We start from the raw sequence: 18,983 nt of genomic DNA on the forward strand, positions 1-18,983 counted from the left end.
GAGAACTTGATATTTCAAAAACAAGTTCGTTTTTTTGGGGAATTTGTAAGAAAACTGTATTTTCACTTTTATCTCGTTCATATAATAAACAAAAAAGAAATTTATTTTTTAAGTTAAACCGATTCATACGACAGCGGCGCGAAATGTGAATTATTCATTTTAGCTTAAAATTTTACTAATGGAAAGACTTATTATTTTTCTTTTTAAGTCAAAGTATTTCAGCATGATAGAAAAAAAGATAAAAATACTTTTATAAAAAATGGACGCCCGGTCATATATGACCCTCGCCACCCCACTTCGTCCCGGCAACATTCATGCATCGTTTAATGCTTTTCCCCGGTTGTAACGGCTCCTGACATAACCCGACACAAGCACTGGATGCACCCGATCACTCCATGTCGGGAGTCCTTAATATTTCCGGTGATAAATATTCCAATAGCAGCCGGTTCCAAATAACCGGGACAGGAATGTTGACAATCTCTAGAGACTGGGACACGGTCAAGCGGCTTGATCGCAAGCACGTAGTTTTTTTGTCTATTGTTGTCTATTGTTGTCTATGCTTAGCGGCTTGACAGCCCGCATCAAGCCTCTCCGTCAAGCATGGCCACGCCTTCCTGTGATTTCGTGGTGGTCTATGTATATGTACTTCTATGCCTTCCTGTCATTTCGTGACTCGCGGCAAAATGGAATCTGTCAAAGACAAAGCGTTCTTGGCTCTTACGTTAGCTTTATGTTTGAATAAAATAATAAAAAGAAACGAATTTGGTGTCAAGAATGGTACAAGTTAAGGTACCGCTTTACCCATGAGCATTTGCAAAGTGTATTACAGGCTACAGCTATTTTTTGTATGAATATCTTGTGCGGTATTCATACAAAAAATATGTTTTCTCCATTGAAAATTCAGAAAATTATTTATTCTACAGTTTGATTATTAATGACCTTGAAAACCGCTGTCATAATTATTAAAAAATACTAAAATACTTCCAGAATTTTTAAATTAGATGGATTTCTACAAATTGAACACAAAAACAATAACTAAGTACCTATTTTATAACAATTTTATTCAATTTATATCATGGTTTATGATACGTGATATTTATTTGTCTATTGTCGTTTGTCTATTCCCCCAAAAATATAAATTCGCATCAAGCCTCGCCGCAAGCACGTAGAATTGCGCAATGCTTGCAAGCCAGCTTCGGTACACGGTCAAAATGCTTGACACAAAGTGCCATAGACAATAAACTACGTGCTTGCGATCAAGCCGCTTGACCGTGTCCAAGTCCCATAAAGAAAATACCCATCCTTCCCTATTGGGTGAGTGGTATATCTATTAGAGATGGGCGAAGCGGTTCAGTTGAGGGAGCCGGTTCACTAGTTCCCGTTCACTTGAAAGATCCGCTTCAGGGAACCGGCTCAATTGAGCGGGTCACCGGCAGTGTTGCCAGCGGATCTTAGCCTAATGTCGCCGTTTTTCAGTTGCAGTAATCTGCCCACATATTCCCCACAAATATTCTGCGTGAGCGTGATTCCTCCTTTCATTATTCGAAATCCATAGGGGGGGGGGGGGGTTGTTTTTTTAGAATTTCTGAATTTCAGAATTTCTATAAGACACAATTCCCCACAAAAAATTTCAAAATACATACTCCTCACGAGATATTTGAAATCCATGGGGGGGGGGGTTGTTAGAGATTTTCTGAGAAACATAATTCCCCACAAAAGTTTTCAAACTACGTACTCCCCACGAGATATTTGAAATCCGTGGGGGGGGGTGGCTACGGAATTTCTATGAAACATAATTCCCCACAAAAAAAATAAAAATACATACTCCTCACGAGATATTTGAAATCCGTGGGGGGGGGGTGGCTACGGAATTTCTATGAAACATAATTCCCCACAAAAAAATTTACACTACATACTCCGCGCAAAATATTTAAACGCGAACAAATGAACCGGCTCACCATTCGCGAACGAGTGAACCGGCTCATCGTTCGCGAACAAGTGAACCGGCTCACCATTCGCGAACGAGTGAACCGACTCACACGAACGAGTGAGTCACTACTGATCCGCGAACGAGTGAGCGGCTAATTTGGGAACCGGATCTTACGGATCCGCAAAAAGATCCGGTTCACTGAGCCGACTCGTTCGCGAACGACTCACTTCTAATATCTATGGGAGAGTGGTTTATTTATGTCTATGGGTAAACACTTTTTGCTGCGTTACGTAATCGAAAAAATGCTATTTTGGGTAAAACAATGTTATGACTTTTGACAGCACCACTCGTAGTAATTCGTACGACTTTCAAATTTTTCAGGCATATCTATGACCTCAGACGTTGAAAACATTGTTATATTGAAGAATTAAAACATTTAATATGAATGAAGAAATAAGGATCAAAAACATTGTGAAAAGGGGAGATTGAAAGTTAAGGTGGAATACTGGTACTTGCCTTAACTAATAATTACCAATTATTGTTCTTTCTGCATTAGTTGTAAACAATCTAGAATTCTCATCAAATAACATTTCATTCCCTATTGCAGTGGAGTTTGTGAATACGAAGGGCATTGCATTAGTATTGCTAGAAGATTGAGTCAAACAAATCCAGAAGTTGACGTAGTTTGTATTCGGGGAAGAATGGGTATTCAAACAAGTCATTATTGTTTTAATTATTATCTTAGACTTGGCTATGTAATGTAAAATAGAAGAGATCTTTTGTTGCAGGTTCTTTTGAGGTTTTTGTAAATGAAGTTCAAATATATTCGAAGTTGCAAACAATGGTTTTGCCAGATTTTGATGATGTAATAAAACATGTCAAAGCTGCTTCTGATAGTGGTCTGATTATTCCTATTGTAACGAACAGTTGTATGGAGTGCGTTGTATTATAAACACAACAACCACAAACCATTTTTCGCAATAGAATGCTCAACAATTAAAATTATATTATCGTATATATATTAACTGAAAAAAAGTTCAAACACTAGTTCTATGTAGACAGAGCCATGCTTTAAAACATGATTGATGAAGAATTATTTACCTTTAATTTCAAACTTTATATAATAAATGTGTAACCTTTAAAACCTCGACAGTCTCAATCGGAACCATATAGAAAAGCACTTTTAGCAATTGGATCACTCTGATTTTTTTACAAAAATTAAGAATTTTTTAATAATAAAATTGAAACATTTCATCACATCTTCTAAATTTATTTTACGATTTTTTTTTTTTTTAATAATTATATTAAACATTGTTATTTTTATGACTCGCCAATTTAAAATGCAAAACAATACTAGTGATCTAAACTTACCGTAGCGAATGGTGATGAAAAGATAAAATAGTTTTACCAGGACTTGAGTAATGATGACCATGAACTAGCTCTTTCTGCTTTTCTTTGCCATGTGAAGTATACATACATTTCTAAAATCAATAACTTATAATTCACCATTCTGTACGTCTATTTATCAAAATAATTTATTTAAAAAATGTAAATATCTATGCAACAAACGAGGTAAAATGTATAACGACTACAGAATTCTGTTTAGCTACATACGTAATAAACATCACATTATTATTGTGGCAAAACTATTATTCCAGCAGTATTTGTGACTATGAAGGAAATTGCCTGAAACTTGCTAGAAAATTGACGGAAGCAACTCCCCATGTTGACGTTACTTGTACTCGTGGAAGACAAGGTATGAAATATACTACCATGTGGATTTCCAGTAACTTCTTTAGTGATGTGCTATGCTAATAATAAATATAATAGCATCAAATTATATTATAACAGTTGCCCATATCAATTTGAATAATTTTTTTTTTAATAATTGAGAGGAGACGGTTTATGTATAATTCTTTTGAGCATAAGCCCATTGTGTTATCTCCCATTTTATTTTCATTCCTTTACTAAAGTAAAGGAATGGAAATTTTTGGTTCCATTATTAAAGTTCATCAGGGTTGTCATTGGATATGTCTCGTGGTTCTACAATGTGTCTAGCTAGGTACCTGAGCCTTGTTCCCAAAAGAGCGGGACATAGGCACCATAGGTGAATTGGATTCTCTTCATCCTTTTTACATTTACTGCATCTATTACTCCCTACAAATGCATGTGTCTCCTGGGATGGCAGTGTCCCGTTAGTAGTCCTACCATTCCCTCAGTGAGTTTCTGTCCATATTGAGTAGTTGCCTGGTTTGTCTAGGGTCTGGTCTGTTTATACTTTGGACTGCCTCATTCCGGGTGCCCTCTCCCATTCCTTCCAGTGCTGGGATTTGACCCACCTCTCAATTTTCTATTTTGGTCTGGCAAGCTGCCACTCCTACGGCCGACTCAGATCCTGCAAGTGGTGCTTTCGCCCCTTTACTTACTAATCCATCAGCCTACATTGGTAATCATATTATCATCTACATATCATAAATCATCACAAATATGAATCGTATAATTTCTATACCCGCTATATCCGATTTTTTGACAAAATGATCTGAGTATGACATCTTGTTCACATTTTTGCGAGCAACAAGAGGAGCCTAAAATTGAGTTTCAAAACCCTCCTTATCACGACCAAAAACCATGTTAAAACTGCGAGTGAGAAACCAAATCCGCTATATCATACAGAAAGTTACTATCAAAACCCGCTATATCGGATTCAACCAATCACAAGCAGTTATTTTGCCAAAATACAATATGGCCGCCGCTCTGACGCCACGCTCGTGTGTCAAAATGATCTACGCGTGTGTTTCTAAACCCGCCATGTCGGCTCAGTTGACTTTCAAAATCACGAAGTGAGTATCAAAATCCGTTTTATCCATTTTATTTATCAAAATTACTTAATTATTGCTAGACATATATAGAAAAATAAATGCTTTTCGAAATTTTATTACTCCAATTCATTATATAAAAAATTGTAATGCAATTACTCATGTACGCTAGAGATGTGACAGTTTTTTGCGGTTTTCTCCAAATCAATGAAAGTTGATATAGCGGGTATAGAAATTACACGACTCATTTGTTTTATTATATTTTTTGCAGGGAAAAAACATTGAACAGCTAAAACATGGATTCGTACATCGCAAGTAAAGTGAAAAAATTAGAACACAAGTTTTTGTTTTAATCACATTTTAATATCACGAAAATATAACTTTTAACATTATTGAAGTGAAACTTCTTTAGGCGCGTAATGGATTTTCGGGGACGGAGTAAAACCGAGTCAGGATCGACACGAAAATGCGGGTACCCCCACCACCGCTCACCGTTCACTGTCCCTCTCTCACCATATGCGCTTGTTGAGGTGGGGGAGCCGCTCACGAACGTTCTCTCTCTTCTCTTCTTTCCTCTCTCTCAGACACCAGCGAACTGCGCCACGCCAAGCATCAGCTGCTTGGTTAGTATACTGCGTCGTGAGTGTAATACGAGTGAAATACGTAATTGATTGTGGTTCATACGGTTTGGTACAGAATTTCAGTGTTAAAAATGAGTAGTGACGAGATAGAGGTGATGAACACATCAGTGGCACAAGAGGAAATATCCTATCAAATCCATGCTTCGTCGTTGAATTATTTAACCTCTAATTTTCAAACTAACCTAAGAGAGAAAATAGAGATGATGAAATGAAAATAGAGAGAGAGGAATACTAGAAGTTTCACTTCTGTCTTGCGTAGGCTTGACACACCCACTTTTTTTTTAGAGTTTTTTCGATTTTCATACCGTTTTGAAATTGTTTTAAAGTTGGTCAATATAAAACGTGCAACCAAAAATAAAATGTGCATTTACCCCTTAGTGTCCCTATTGCATTTACGGTTATAAATAATAATAGTAATATTTGGATGATTTGTATAGCGCTGTTTTTGTGCAAAATCACCTCAAGGGCCTGTATAATAAGTAACATCCTACTTTTTTTTTCGTTATTTGTTTTTGGGGTGTTATGTCGTGTTGCGCTAACTCCTTCTTTAGCCAACGTTTCGGACAGCATTGAAGTGTCCATCATCAGGGCAGATGTGTTATTAGAAGGAATTAGCGCAACACGGCATAACACCCCAAAAACAAATAACAAAAATACTATTGGCCGTGAAAATCTTAAATCATAACATCCTACTTGTTTTTAACACATTTATGATTGAGCCGTTTACCCGTGTTACGAAGCCAAGAAATTCAATGTTTTGCCTATTTTAAGAATTAGCACAGTAAAATAAGTCATGATGGTACTTTTTAATTTCAGGATCATTTGAAGTATTCATAAATGAAGTACAAGTGTATTCTAAACTGCAGACAATGGCACTACCTGATTTTGATGAAGTAACGCAAGCAGTAAAAGTGGCTTCCGAGAGTGGCTTGATCATGCCTGTTATCAGGCAACAGCCAATAAACTGTGTTATTTCATAATTAGTACAAATGAGTATATGTATTAATATACTCGATGTTAAATTATTTATAGAATTACATAGTCAGTAGTTCATAGATGTAAATATATCTTTTATTTATTCAAAATGAATCTAATTAAATAATTCAGTCAGGTGACGTTTATTAATCAATTTCCAGTATAAAACCTAATTCGTCAGTCAATTACATAATGAAGATGCTTCATGAAATTTGAAGATGTTTACTTTTCATTAATTCCACTCAATTTGTAAGTCTTGCCTTCACTTGCCAGTTAGTTCTCTCGTATACCAATATTTCTTTCCCGCTCTGTTAAATATTATGTATGTGCTCCTATGTTCCCCAACTACCCGCTACCTAAACTATTAACTAAATGTGATTAATATATTAATAAATAATTTCGAGATTTGTTTCAAAGTATTCACGTATTTGGTGGATTTATTGCAGGAGTTTTCTTGAGTTGTGAATTTGTCTTGTACATATAATACAGCAGACTTGACGTCCAACGTCTTGTCCAGCTTGACGCAAGACAATCAATAATAGGCAGTAAAATTTATTTTGTTTTTTACCAGCATCTCAAGTAACATACTTCTTCTCCTTAGGTATTTGTGGAAAAAATGATTCATTTGTACACATGGTAATTCATACAGCCCCATGGAACGAATTGTATATAAAAAGTGTTGTTTCACTAAATCTATTTTTTATTAATAATAGTACATAATGGGATAATTTCTGTAGTGCTGTTTTTGTGAAAACTTACCATAGCCTTTGGAACACCAGACCCTTTTTGAAGGAAATCAAAAATGAACTCAAAAAAATCCTTTGTGGGATTTTTTTGTTACTCTTTCATTCTATATTACTATGTATGTACCTGAATTGTATATGTATCAAAAATTTTGTTAATAAAAAAAAAAAAAAAAAAAAAAACTCTAAAAGTGTTTCAAGTACAAGCGATTCTGTTAAAAAAAAATGCACTTTCTCATGGTATACAGGATTAAATCGCATACCAAAAGATTCCTGCTAGGGAATCTCGTAGAACTCCAATACCAGCGCGCATGAATGGTTGGCGAGAAAAAATTCTTTTCACTGGTGCACGAACGGTTTTACAGAGGTTAAGGGCGCTGTAATATTACATTGAACTATGTATACCTCTTCTGTGTATCTAGTTTTAGTAACATAGTTAGTGTGATATGTCGGATATACATTTAAAAAAAATAAAAATACTACAAAAAAGTTTGCAAATATACTGTAAGTTATAGTCAGGGCCGGCCCTGAACCAAATGGCGTCTGGCACAAGTAAAATCTTATCTTATCAAAACTAGTAGACCTAGGTATGTGATCACTCTAATCAGTAATTTTCGAATGATTTGTATTTTTGTGTAGCGCTGTTTTTGTAAAACATTAAAACATTATTTGGGGATGCTGTGTGGAGGGTCTTTTTGTGGAGAGGAAGGAGTGAACATGGGTCTTGAAGAGTCCCATGTTGTAGGAGGGAGGAAACACAGAGGCCGGCAGTTCGTTCCATAGCCGAGCTGTTGAATCGTAGAAGCGACCCGTTCTCATGTGACAAATGTCAACCGTGTACAAATGTTGGGCGTGCGTTTGGCGTGTATCCCGACTACGCACCGGTGCCGAAGGGATCAATGACGCTAGTTCCTCAGAGCATCTTCCATTGTAATACCGATAGAACAAGTACAGCATACCTACCTGACGCCTGTGCTCTAAAGATTGCAGTCCGTTTGTTAAGATTGGGGAATCTATCAAACGGACCGCCCATTTTTGCACAGAGTCGAGGGTTTTTTTCAGGTATTTAGGGGCTCCGGACCAGAGATGGCTGCCAAATTCGACAGTAGGGCACACTTGTGATTTGTACAGGGTCAGCAGTTGTGTACTATTAAAGTATCTGCGGGCCCTGTACAGTACGCCCAGCTTCTGAGAGGCCAGCTTTACTCTGGCTTATTATCTGCATCTTGGCAATTCAATTGCGCCCGCAAGGCCAGCCCAGGCTATGGTTAATGCGTTTTCAATGTCATCTCTATCTAATGGACTTAAGGTGAACAATCACAAAACTGTATTATATAAATTCATTGTTATTATTTTTATCTGTTAAATATTTACGGGGCGGAATGATCCACAACAACGTACTGTAATTTAATCAACCTTATAACCATTCTAACCTAACCTGATACTAAATAACAACAAGTGTACTCTTTTCAAAGAAATAATTTTTTTAACATAAGTTTGTACAAAATCGAATTTTTCAAAAACAATCATGACAACATTTGACCGCAAATACTGTAAATGAATAAAGTGTCTTATTTTGGTCCGCTATAACTAACTAAAATAAAAAATACGAATAATCAACGAAAAGTAACGCAATGTTTGATTGCTTGACAGTGAATAAAATGAAGTTTTTACAAAATCATCGTAGTGACCTGAATTGATTTACTTAGCAAAGACAACATCACCACATGAAATAATTTTTCTTTCATTGTTGTTGAGTATGTGAGAGAAGTAAGCCCCAAAGTTGACTTTCCCTTCAAAGAGTTTTGAAATTGTTCGAAGAGGTTCAATGGTTTTTTCCCCAGTCGCTTGGTCAATGCAAACTATTTGGCATCTTGTGCATGGACCGATCATCTGAAATAGAATATTACTTGTAAAAGAAGCAAAAAATATCAATTTTAATTATTTTGAACAGTATTATAACAACCTCGGTGGTGGAGTGGTTTGCAATTCAATAATGCACAATTAATGATAATAATTATTTAGCTCACTGTTTTAAACTGGTTTTTTTTTTTCATTATGCTTACAAACAAATTTTAAGCTCAATGAAATTTACAAGGTAAACATATATATGATAAAATCGGTTTTTAAAAAGGATCTTGGCAGAATTTTTTAAGTCTACCTCGAAATTTTTTATAGTTTTCAATTTTATCTAACTTTGGGATTTAACACTTTTTATGCATTATTAGGTATCAGATCTGCCCACAATTGTTTTGTGTCTGCAAGGCATATTATTCACCTAATAATAAAACAAAATAAAGCATGTATCACAATAATTCATGTCTCTGTGACTTAAGTATACTTATAATTTCTTGTTAGTCAAGGTTTCACAAAAAAATCATAACTCGAATTTGGGTACCCCTAGGGGTGTTCTACCTGTGGACTTCCGCTTGATACTATTTTTGGGACACGCTGTATAATCTACCACATGTAGTTTCCCCAAAATAGCTCTATTACATACGGTGGCGTAAAAGCGGTTAAGGATAAGGAATTGTCCTTAACCTTATGTTAACGATTTTTTTGCTGTCATTTGGGAGAACTGGAATCGTAGTTAATGACAAAAGTCATTCATAATTTTAAGGTTATTAATTATTATATTAATTTATAGTAATATTTGGTGACAAATCCACCGGAATGAAGAAAACTCAGTTAAATTTACCTGAAAATCTGTGCTTCCAATTTTCATGAACTGCCACGATAGATCCTCAAAAGCATTCTCTACGTCCATTATAAAATTTCCTCGGAATCTATCTACTAAATTATCAAGCCTTTCTTCGAATTCTTGATTTTCAATTTTGTCCGCTAGCCATCTGATGCTAGCAAGATTAATTGCATGGTATTGGGCTTTATTTGAGAGTGATAAAGGTGACTCTTCGACGGTAAGTAGAATGTTTTTCTTGTACAATCTTATCTCGGCATCGCTTTGCCTGATCAATCGCAGTCCGGGAGTGCCAAGGACATTCAGCAGCCAGCTGGCTACTTCGTCCCCGCAATCGTAACCTTCAATGTTGTCTCCGCATACCTTAGAACGGCATAGTGAATTTTGAGCAGTTGGCTGACCATTTGGCTTGGAGAGGGTGACTGTTACATCATCTACATCTAAAAAAGTAATAAACAATAAACAGTCAATTCTGTTTATACACGATTTTGATATGTTCTTGACATATTTTCTTTTACAATAATCACTGGATCTTTACACACTATTCTGTGGTATGTGTATCCATTTGTGTATGTAATGGAAATATAAAAAGAATACAAAGGCTTTTAAAATGATTAATTGCCTATATTTTTGTAATCATAAGTCAACCATTATTTATGATAATATCATTGAAGATTGATTTATGATCATAATTTAACAAGATAAGCCCTGATACAAATCAATACTACCAATAAACTTCAATAGTATAAGATAAATATAAAACAACCACAAACAAAATTATGTGAGTAAAATAAATTTTTTTTAATTTACTTTAAAATTTTATGGCGGGTTTTGACAGTACGATTTTAGTTGATCAACTCTGTTAAATGACACTTGAAAGCTTATCAACAAGTGTGAATACCCTTTCAACAAAGTTGATCAAGTTTTTAGTTGACCGACTAAACTCAAAAGCCCGTCTACTTTTGTTGTAAGTATGAGTCATCGTTCAAGTTTTACACCGAATAACAGATAAAAAATTTTCAGCTACACTAATAATGTTGTTTTCAATCTTGGTGCTCTATCACACTGAAAGTTACGAGCCGCCACTGCACAGACAGATTGTAATAGTTAAGGCGGGTCTCCAGCAACAATATTACCACAAACATTGAACCAAATGTTTGTGCAAACATGTTTTCGTGGCCGATGGAAAACAAAAAAATTATATTATATTATTTTATACGATGTTTTGAAAACATTTGATCGAAGAACTGAATTGAATGAAGAACTGCCGGCTCTTGTGTATCCTCCCTCCTATAAAATGATCCACTGTTTTCTCGGGAAAGATAGTCCACATAAGATGATGGTTATTTATTATTTCCCGCAAATCAACTTCAATCTATCCTCTCCCCATAAAGATCCTCTGAACAACAATATCCCCGGAGATGGCAAAGATCTCAGAGAGCTATTTAGCTAAAAGTGTATAATATGTACTTACGCAGTAGTACATGACCGTTAAAAGCAGCTAGGAATTTGCAATAGTCACATTATGAGACCTTTCATCTATTATAATAAAAAAGATGTTAGAAAGTGATTTTTGCAAATTCATAACTGCCTTTTTGCTTATGAAGGCAGAATACAATGACTGGTGACGGAAAAAATTCTTACCAGGAAATGATAAACGCAGAATATTCTTTTCCAAATCAATTGAAGGTTGAATGATGCACATCCTTGTATCCAGTTTCTGTGTGAGGGCGACTCCATCTTCCGTCACAATCATCCAGTCTCTATCATACTTTAGACCTTTAGCTCCTATCTCCCAGTAAGACAATATCTTGAAAGCAGCACAAGACTTCAAAGGATAGATGTGAATCTCTTTGACAATTCCCCTAGCTCTTAAGATTGTATTGGCAGTTGGCGTGGTCATTGCGATGTTTGAATTCACCGTGATATCAATATTGACTGATGTATTATCCAGCAATTTTAGTTTGGCTACTTCGTTGGACATGCTTATCTTTGGATCACTATCTACAAAGCATTTGATTATCATGTTTATTATGGTTTCAATATCATGTATCACTGACATGTAACCAAAAGACACTCTCAGAGAGCCTGTAGGCACCCCTTTGATAAGGTCGTTGTTATCTCCACAGATGTGACCGGCTTGGAAATGTGTGAGTAGCTCTTCATTTGACAGGTTTAGGAAACGCTGACATGCTCCGGGATTGCAGAAACATCCTGATCTGATTTGTATATTGAATAACTCGGCCATGTGGGTGACCTGTCAATATAATTAAATGTGTTTTATAAATTTTATAATTAGACGTAATTAAAAAACAAAAAATATATGGTAATTTAAATAAAAAATTACAAAATGAATGCCTCGAAAAGGAAGTTACATTGTGTCATGATTTGATTCGATGAAACAGTTACTTTTTTTTATTTCAACTATTAAATTATTAAATAAATTCACCAATATAACTTAAATTAATGAATGGAGAAAGATATGTTACTGACATGAAGCGCGCTTTCACGGAACTGAGTTCAGTGAACATACTTTAATGGGCCGTAGACATACCTATTTCATTATTTTGTACAGTATAAATATATTAACGTGAATGAAGGAAGGGTTCTTCCAAAGCTGATCAGCAGTTGAAGTAAAATTAGATACTTCTTTCATCTGATCTAAATTAGTAAATATAAAGAAAAGTCCAGCTTTGTGTCAAATGTCTTTCTAGGAAAATGAGAAGAAAACTAATAGGTATGTACAATAAACACAATATACAATGTCAATTTCTTTGAAATACAACAATTTAAATGCACATTACCTGTTTTTTTTAATTTTAAAAGAAAGACAAACAATCCCGGGTTACGAATAATATGACAATATTTGAAAATCTTCTACTACCACCACTGTACTCGGTAAATGTTGCTTGTGTTCTGATGGAGGACTTAGCCAGCCGAGGAATTGAACACACTACGCCTGGGTGGGACCCAAATGCGATGTCAACTCAGCCACCGACCGGTGTTTCTGACAATGTCATAAGAAAGGGAAAACTGAGTGTTTTATAGTCGGCTAAGGCTTTTATAATCGGAATCTCAATCTCACTGTCAGACAATTTATAATAATTGCTGAAGTAGAGTCTAAACGAAAAATAAATAAGACATTATGGGATGGTCCAATGCTCTGTAGGAAACCGGCTTGCACAGCGTTGAAAACCGTGCGCCTCAAAGTTTTAGTTTAGACTTAACGGAATTGAATGTGGTTAGAAAATTTTACAGGAACTGACCTCCGAATATCCAATATAGTCACCATTAGATCTTAAAAGATTAAAATTAACTATTCCTCCTTGTTGATGTATATTAGTGTATTCAGTATCAGCGTAAATGCAGGCAATCGGCGACCCGTTAAAATGTTTCATTGATTTTAATTTCTCGTAAAAAGTTTTAGCCAATCTGAAAGTGTGCTCTGAAATCAAGTCCATGGTTTTTTCATTCTCTGTGGGAGAAATAATTGAATGCAACGTGTTGAAACCATGTTTCAGCGCCATGATCGATAAAAATGATGCAGTTCCATCCTCGAACCTGCAAAATAACAGTATGATTATTATTTGTTTTGTTGAATCCAACAGAAAATTATTAAGGATTGTATTGTTCCAAATGTAACAAACTTTTCATGTATGATATTTCGTCGGATGTGGTAATTCTCTCCACTCAAAGAAATCTGAACAGTTCCTCCTCCAAAATATCTTCTTGCGTCCAACAGATGTGCACTTTTGTTTCTAACGAGTAATGCTCCTAACCCTGTTGGATAACCAAATATTTTATAGAAAGATAGACAAACAAAATCTGGTTTGTAAGCCGAAAGGTCCAATCTATTTGTTGAGACGAATGCAGCAGCGTCTAATAGTACTGCCCACTCTGGAAAAACTTTACCGCACTGCTTTTGAGTAAATTCATTCAATACGCAACTACGTATTTTTTCAATCCATTTCAATTCGTATTTGTAACCACTGAAATTGCACTGCGCTGGATATACAAATAATGCTCGCTCAGATGAGTTTAATGGATTAAAATTTTCATCGGCATTATGTACTTGGGTAGTCGCCATTGTTTCAAGCATATCGTCATGTGGCACACATATTACCTCGGCCTTTTTATATGAGGCAACTTCACGCATGCCGAGGACAGATGTGTGGCTATTTTGAAGATAAGCAAAACACCCCGATGATATTTTTGAATTTTCTGTACTTTCCAGATCATTTTTTCTGAATTCAAAAGACTCGGCAACAAGTTTGAGTGCTTCAGTGGCCCCTGAAGTGAATATGACACTGTATTCATTGCTGTTGGTATTGAAGTGGTTCAACACTTGAAATCGAACTTGATCAATACAGTTGGAAGTATGTTTACTGGTGTGTGGATTAGAAAATACATTTTTCACTAGATCTCTTGAAATATTATGTATTTGGGATTCTGCATATAAAGTTGCACCAGCGTGGTCTAGATAAGTTTGACCTAAAAAGAAAACATAAAAAAGTTACTTGCGACAGTTGGGAAAATTGGTGATAGACAAGAAAAGTTTGCAAACTATTTATGTTGGTAAAATAATAAGTAGGTAGGTAGGTGAGTAATTGTGGAGGGTGCTGTTTTGATAGAAAAACTTATTCGACAATGCACATTATATACATGACAATCATAGGTAGGTACCTACCTATTCTATAATACGAACCTTTAAGCCGCGAAAAATCACTAGCCAATTTAACCATAGTCTGCTCTGTGAAAACATTGTCGTATTCACTAAACATTTTAACGTTTTTTATATAAAGTTTTGTTTACAAAAATACACATGTCTTTAAAACTACCTAGGTACTGTTATCGTTATCACTAAGTAATGGTTTGACAGTTCGTCACTATCACTCTCTCTACAATGGTAGTTCTGTCGCAAGTTCTTGAACAAATGTGCTTTATCATCAATAGTAATAACTGTTATACAATTTGTTTTGATAGCAATCTAATCTATTATACAAGTACCTCTTTTCAGCGGAAGTCACATAATTCGCTCAGTGTTGTGATCAATTCTTATTAACTCGTCTGTTTCGGCTTCAAACAATGTAATTTGTCTTGGCAGTGCAAATATTATAATAAAACGTTATTTTGAAATTTACGTCATTTTTACTGATTGTAAACAGAGCCAATTAATCGACAAACCAACCCCTTCTGAAGGAAAAAGTCCCATCTGATAAAGCAGTGTCGTGTAATAAAGGGCTTTAGAGAAATGTATTTTAGAGTTTACTATCGCATAATATATCATTTTTTGGATTCCTAACATGAACCTACAGTGACATCTATGAAAAATATTATATAACAGCTCGTACTCTAAAGGTGCCTGTAAACGATCAAATTTGTTTGTCAAATTTAACGTTTGCTCGTCACGTGTTTGATGAGCAAGGCCGCAAACGTTCAAATGAAGTTTGTCAAATATTAGTTCATTTATTTACAGCTTTCGCCGGGAATTGTCTTTTGACGTTTATTGTATCCGGTCTGAAGTGGGGTGAATAGCGAAATATTTTGTGTTGTTAAAAATGACGGATGCGGACAAAGCATTTCTTGCGTTGACATTAGCTCTGTGTCTTAAAAAGAAAAAAAAAAAGGTGTTGGTCTAGAGAATGGCTAAAATTAAGAGCTAAATATAAAAATATTTTATTTTTCACGTCTTCTTCCTTAATATTGGCGCGAAATACTTTTAATAAATCCGTTATTGTTTTTATTCCTATGTTTCTTTTATTCTTGTCCATATAGTCCCTGCATTTTACTTTCCACAGTTGCGGCAGATCGCGATATATGGATATAAAATGTAATAAAAAGTCTCTTTCACTTATAACATTCGATGACGCAGCACTCTCCATAGTGATGGCAACACGAAACTGACGTTTGTTTGATAAACACCCCCGCAAACGTTCAAACATGTTGTCAAATATCGTTCAAACTTTCCGTCAATCAGAATTTCTGACAAACACGTCAAACACGTAGTTTGTTTGACAAGCACATCAAACAAGGCCGCAGACGTTCAAATAATTTGACAAACACGTAAATTTGACAAACAAATTTGATCGTTTACAGGCACCTTTAAGGTGCCTGTAAACGATCAAATTTGTTTGTCAAATTTAACGTTTGCTCGTCACGTGTTTGATGAGCAAGGCCTGGCAAGGCCGCAAACGTTCAAATGAAGTTTGTCAAATATTAGTTCATTTATTTACAGCTTTCGCCGGGAATTGTCTTTTGACGTTTATTGTATCCGGTCTGAAGTGGGGTGAATAGCGAAATATGTTGTGTTGTTAAAAATGACGGATGCGGCCAAAGCATTTCTTGCGTTGACATCAGCTCTGTGTCTTAAAAAGAAAAAAAAGAAGGTGTTGATCTAGAGAATGGCTAAAATTAAGAGCTAAATATACCAATATATATTTTTTTCACGTCTTCTTCCGTAATATTGGCGCGAAATACTTTTAATAAATCCGTTATTGTTTTTATTCCTATGTTTCTTTTATTCTTGTCCATATAGTCCCTGCATTTTACTTTCCACAGTTGCGGTAGATCGCGATATATGGATATAAAATGTAATAAAAAGTATCTTTCACTTATAACATTCGATGACGCAGCACTCTCCATAGTGATGGCAACACGAAACTGACGTTTGTTTGATAAACACCCCCGCAAACGTTCAAACATGTTGTCAAATATCGTTCAAACTTTCCGTCAATCAGAATTTCTGACAAACACGTCAAACACGTAGTTTGTTTGACAAGCACATCAAACAAGGCCGCAGACGTTCAAATAATTTGACAAACACGTAAATTTGACAAACAAATTTGATCGTTTACAGGCACCTTTAAAGGTGTCTGCGGCCTTGTTTGATGTGCTTGTCAAACAAACTACGTGTTTGACGTGTTTGTCAGAAATTCTGATTGACGGAAAGTTTGAACGATATTTGACAACATGTTTGAACGTTTGCGGGGGTGTTTATCAAACAAACGTCAGTTTCGTGTTGCCATCACTATGGAGAGTGCTGCGTCATCGAATGTTATAAGTGAAAGAGACTTTTTATTACATTTTATATCCATATATCGCGATCTGCCGCAACTGTGGAAAGTAAAATGCAGGGACTATATGGACAAGAATAAAAGAAACATAGGAATAAAAACAACAATTAGCTCTTAATTTTAGCCATTCTCTAGACCAACACCTTCTTTTTTTCTTTTTAAGACACAGAGCTAATGTCAACGCAAGAAATGCTTTGTCCGCATCTGTCATTTTTAACAACACAAAATATTTCGCTATTCACCCCACTTCAGACCGGATACAATAAACGTCAAAAGACAATTCCCGGCGAAAGCTGTAAATAAATGAACTAATATTTGACAAACTTCATTTGAACGTTTGCGGCCTTGCCAGGCCTTGCTCATCAAACACGTGACGAGCAAACGTAAAATTTGACAAACAAATTTGATCGTTTACAGGCACCTTTTGACCAAGCTATGCAGAAAAAATAATTGTACTAAAAATATATATTTTTTCTACGAACCTTGCTCGTAGCCATTTAAGATTACGGAAAGTGTCCATAGATGACATTGGCAATTAGTTTTTTAAACATTTTTATTAAAAATAATATTATGATAATATTAAAAACTTATTACTACTTTTACACATATCCTCGTTTCTAACTCCACGCTTTTTTTACAAGTTCTTTCATGAAACATATGTTATTTATTTTGCAGATAATTTAATAATATAGGATGGAACATTGGAGGGGCTCAACCACTTTTCCTTTGTATCATTGTCATTTAAAACGAAGCTACATTTAATTATGAAATAAGGAATGCTAAAGAAACCCTTGCCTGTGTACCTACTATGTACTAGATAATTATTATTTTAATAATAATTTTGTGGAAGCTGAAGAATGAGACAAAAAGTACATAAAAATACATTGTCGAATTGAATCGCGAGTCTAAATTTAAACTGAATTGGTAGATGTCGCTACCCAGGGCGGCCCTGTGCAGGTGCAATTGGAGCACTCCGCTCCGGGTGCCGATTTTGTAAGGCGCCAAGGAGCCAAGAAGCAAAGGCGCTGGTAAAAGGCCCTTTAGGTTTTTACTAGGCGCTGTTTGGCTCAAGGCTGACCCTGTCGCTATCTTGGAGGGCTTCATACCTCGGTTTCTATTGGAAGAAGTTTACAAAGATGATATCCTAAACAAAACCGTACCATTCAAAAACACAGCAAATCTCAGGCAAAAATACATGATTTGTAAAAAAACTTTGGGTCATCAAAACTACAAATACTTAGGAACAAATTTCTTCAATAAATTGCCAGAAAATATAAGATCACTAAATGATAGTTTCAAAGAATTCAAAACACAATTAAAAAAATATACTGAAAACCTAAGCTAAATAAAAAGAACGTAAATAAATAAAAGAAAAACAAAAACAAAAAAATAAAAAAATAAAATAAAAATCTAAGAAACTAAACAAATAATAACTCATCCCATACACACAAGCAATTGCTTATTATGGGGGAACATTGAAAAATAATAAATATTAATCATATCATAATATCTTTTATCTTATTACTAGTGAAATATATATGTATATCACACTTTGTAATGTTTTTTAATTAAATAAATATAATTAAAAAAGGATATTTGATAGTATTTTTTATCTGAATTTTTTATAGAGAGAGAAATTTTATCAATCAGCATATAAGTTGGGTAATTTTATAGTTCTCTCTCCTCACATATTATTCCTCCATGGTCGCTACGCACCCAGTATCTTGAGCATTTGAGCGGTAAGAGCGTATGAGGGGCCTGCGGGCGGGTGTTCCAAACATTTTAAACTTTCGATACTATCGGTATGCACAAACACATTCAAACGTGCCGTCTAAAATTTTTTGCCCGTGCTTAATTTCACAAATTGCTATATTCGAAAATTTTCCGACGTCGGCTTCGCGTCGGACGGTTAATGCTTATAAAGCAAATAGATTTCAATGGGAATAATTTATTGATAATAGTAGGTAATACGATAAAAAAGTAAACGTAAATAAGTATTACCGGCCAATGAATAATATTCTGTTTACAAACTGTAAAAATGCTTTTCAAACGGCGCGAAACACCGCTTGCGGTTGCTTCGTACCTTTCTCATAATTGGTGGCTCGGT

At 35.2% G+C, this 18,983-nt stretch overlaps 2 protein-coding genes across 2 annotated transcripts; one reads left to right on the forward strand and one right to left on the reverse strand.

Annotated features, from left to right (window-relative positions):
- Positions 1-1,944: 1,944 nt before the first annotated feature.
- Positions 1,945-7,771, forward strand: LOC149423191 (migration and invasion enhancer 1). Its single transcript, XM_089633062.1, has 4 exons — positions 1,945-2,051; positions 2,382-2,438; positions 3,589-3,686; positions 6,204-7,771. Exons 1-4 carry the CDS (start codon positions 1,945-1,947, stop codon positions 6,365-6,367), a joined length of 426 nt encoding a protein of 141 aa, XP_089489188.1. The 3' UTR covers positions 6,368-7,771.
- A 554-nt stretch (positions 7,772-8,325) lies between these two features.
- Positions 8,326-14,087, reverse strand: mal (molybdenum cofactor sulfurase). Its single transcript, XM_089632910.1, has 5 exons — positions 13,451-14,087; positions 13,070-13,364; positions 11,448-12,060; positions 9,804-10,243; positions 8,326-8,998 (listed from the first exon to the last, which is right to left on the reverse strand). Exons 1-5 carry the CDS (start codon positions 13,957-13,959, stop codon positions 8,807-8,809), a joined length of 2,049 nt encoding a protein of 682 aa, XP_089489036.1. The 5' UTR covers positions 13,960-14,087; the 3' UTR covers positions 8,326-8,806.
- Between the last annotated feature and the right edge of the window lie 4,896 nt (positions 14,088-18,983).

Source organism: Hesperophylax consimilis, chromosome 6 (assembly GCF_061612785.1).
Source record: "Hesperophylax consimilis isolate HC1 chromosome 6, BYU_Hcon_1.0, whole genome shotgun sequence".
Taxonomy (NCBI): domain Eukaryota; kingdom Metazoa; phylum Arthropoda; class Insecta; order Trichoptera; family Limnephilidae; genus Hesperophylax; species Hesperophylax consimilis.

What these genes read in the sequence shown, in the direction of transcription:
- mal (XM_089632910.1), bottom strand. Translation starts at nt 13,959, where the DNA reads ATGCGTGAAGTTGCCTCATATAAAAAGGCCGAGGTAATATGTGTGCCA. An exon ending in ACTATATTGGATATTCGGAG is followed by an intron (nt 12,061 to 13,069) that starts GTCAGTTCCTGT and finishes TTATATTGACAG; the next exon opens with GTCACCCACATGGCCGAGTT. An exon ending in TTGGAAGCACAGATTTTCAG is followed by an intron (nt 8,999 to 9,803) that starts GTAAATTTAACT and finishes ATTCTATTTCAG; the next exon opens with ATGATCGGTCCATGCACAAG.
- LOC149423191 (XM_089633062.1), top strand. Translation starts at nt 1,945, where the DNA reads ATGAACCGGCTCACCATTCGCGAACGAGTGAACCGGCTCATCGTTCGC. An exon ending in CGACTCACACGAACGAGTGA is followed by an intron (nt 2,052 to 2,381) that starts GTCACTACTGAT and finishes ATATGAATGAAG; the next exon opens with AAATAAGGATCAAAAACATT. An exon ending in AAAGTTAAGGTGGAATACTG is followed by an intron (nt 2,439 to 3,588) that starts GTACTTGCCTTA and finishes CTATTATTCCAG; the next exon opens with CAGTATTTGTGACTATGAAG.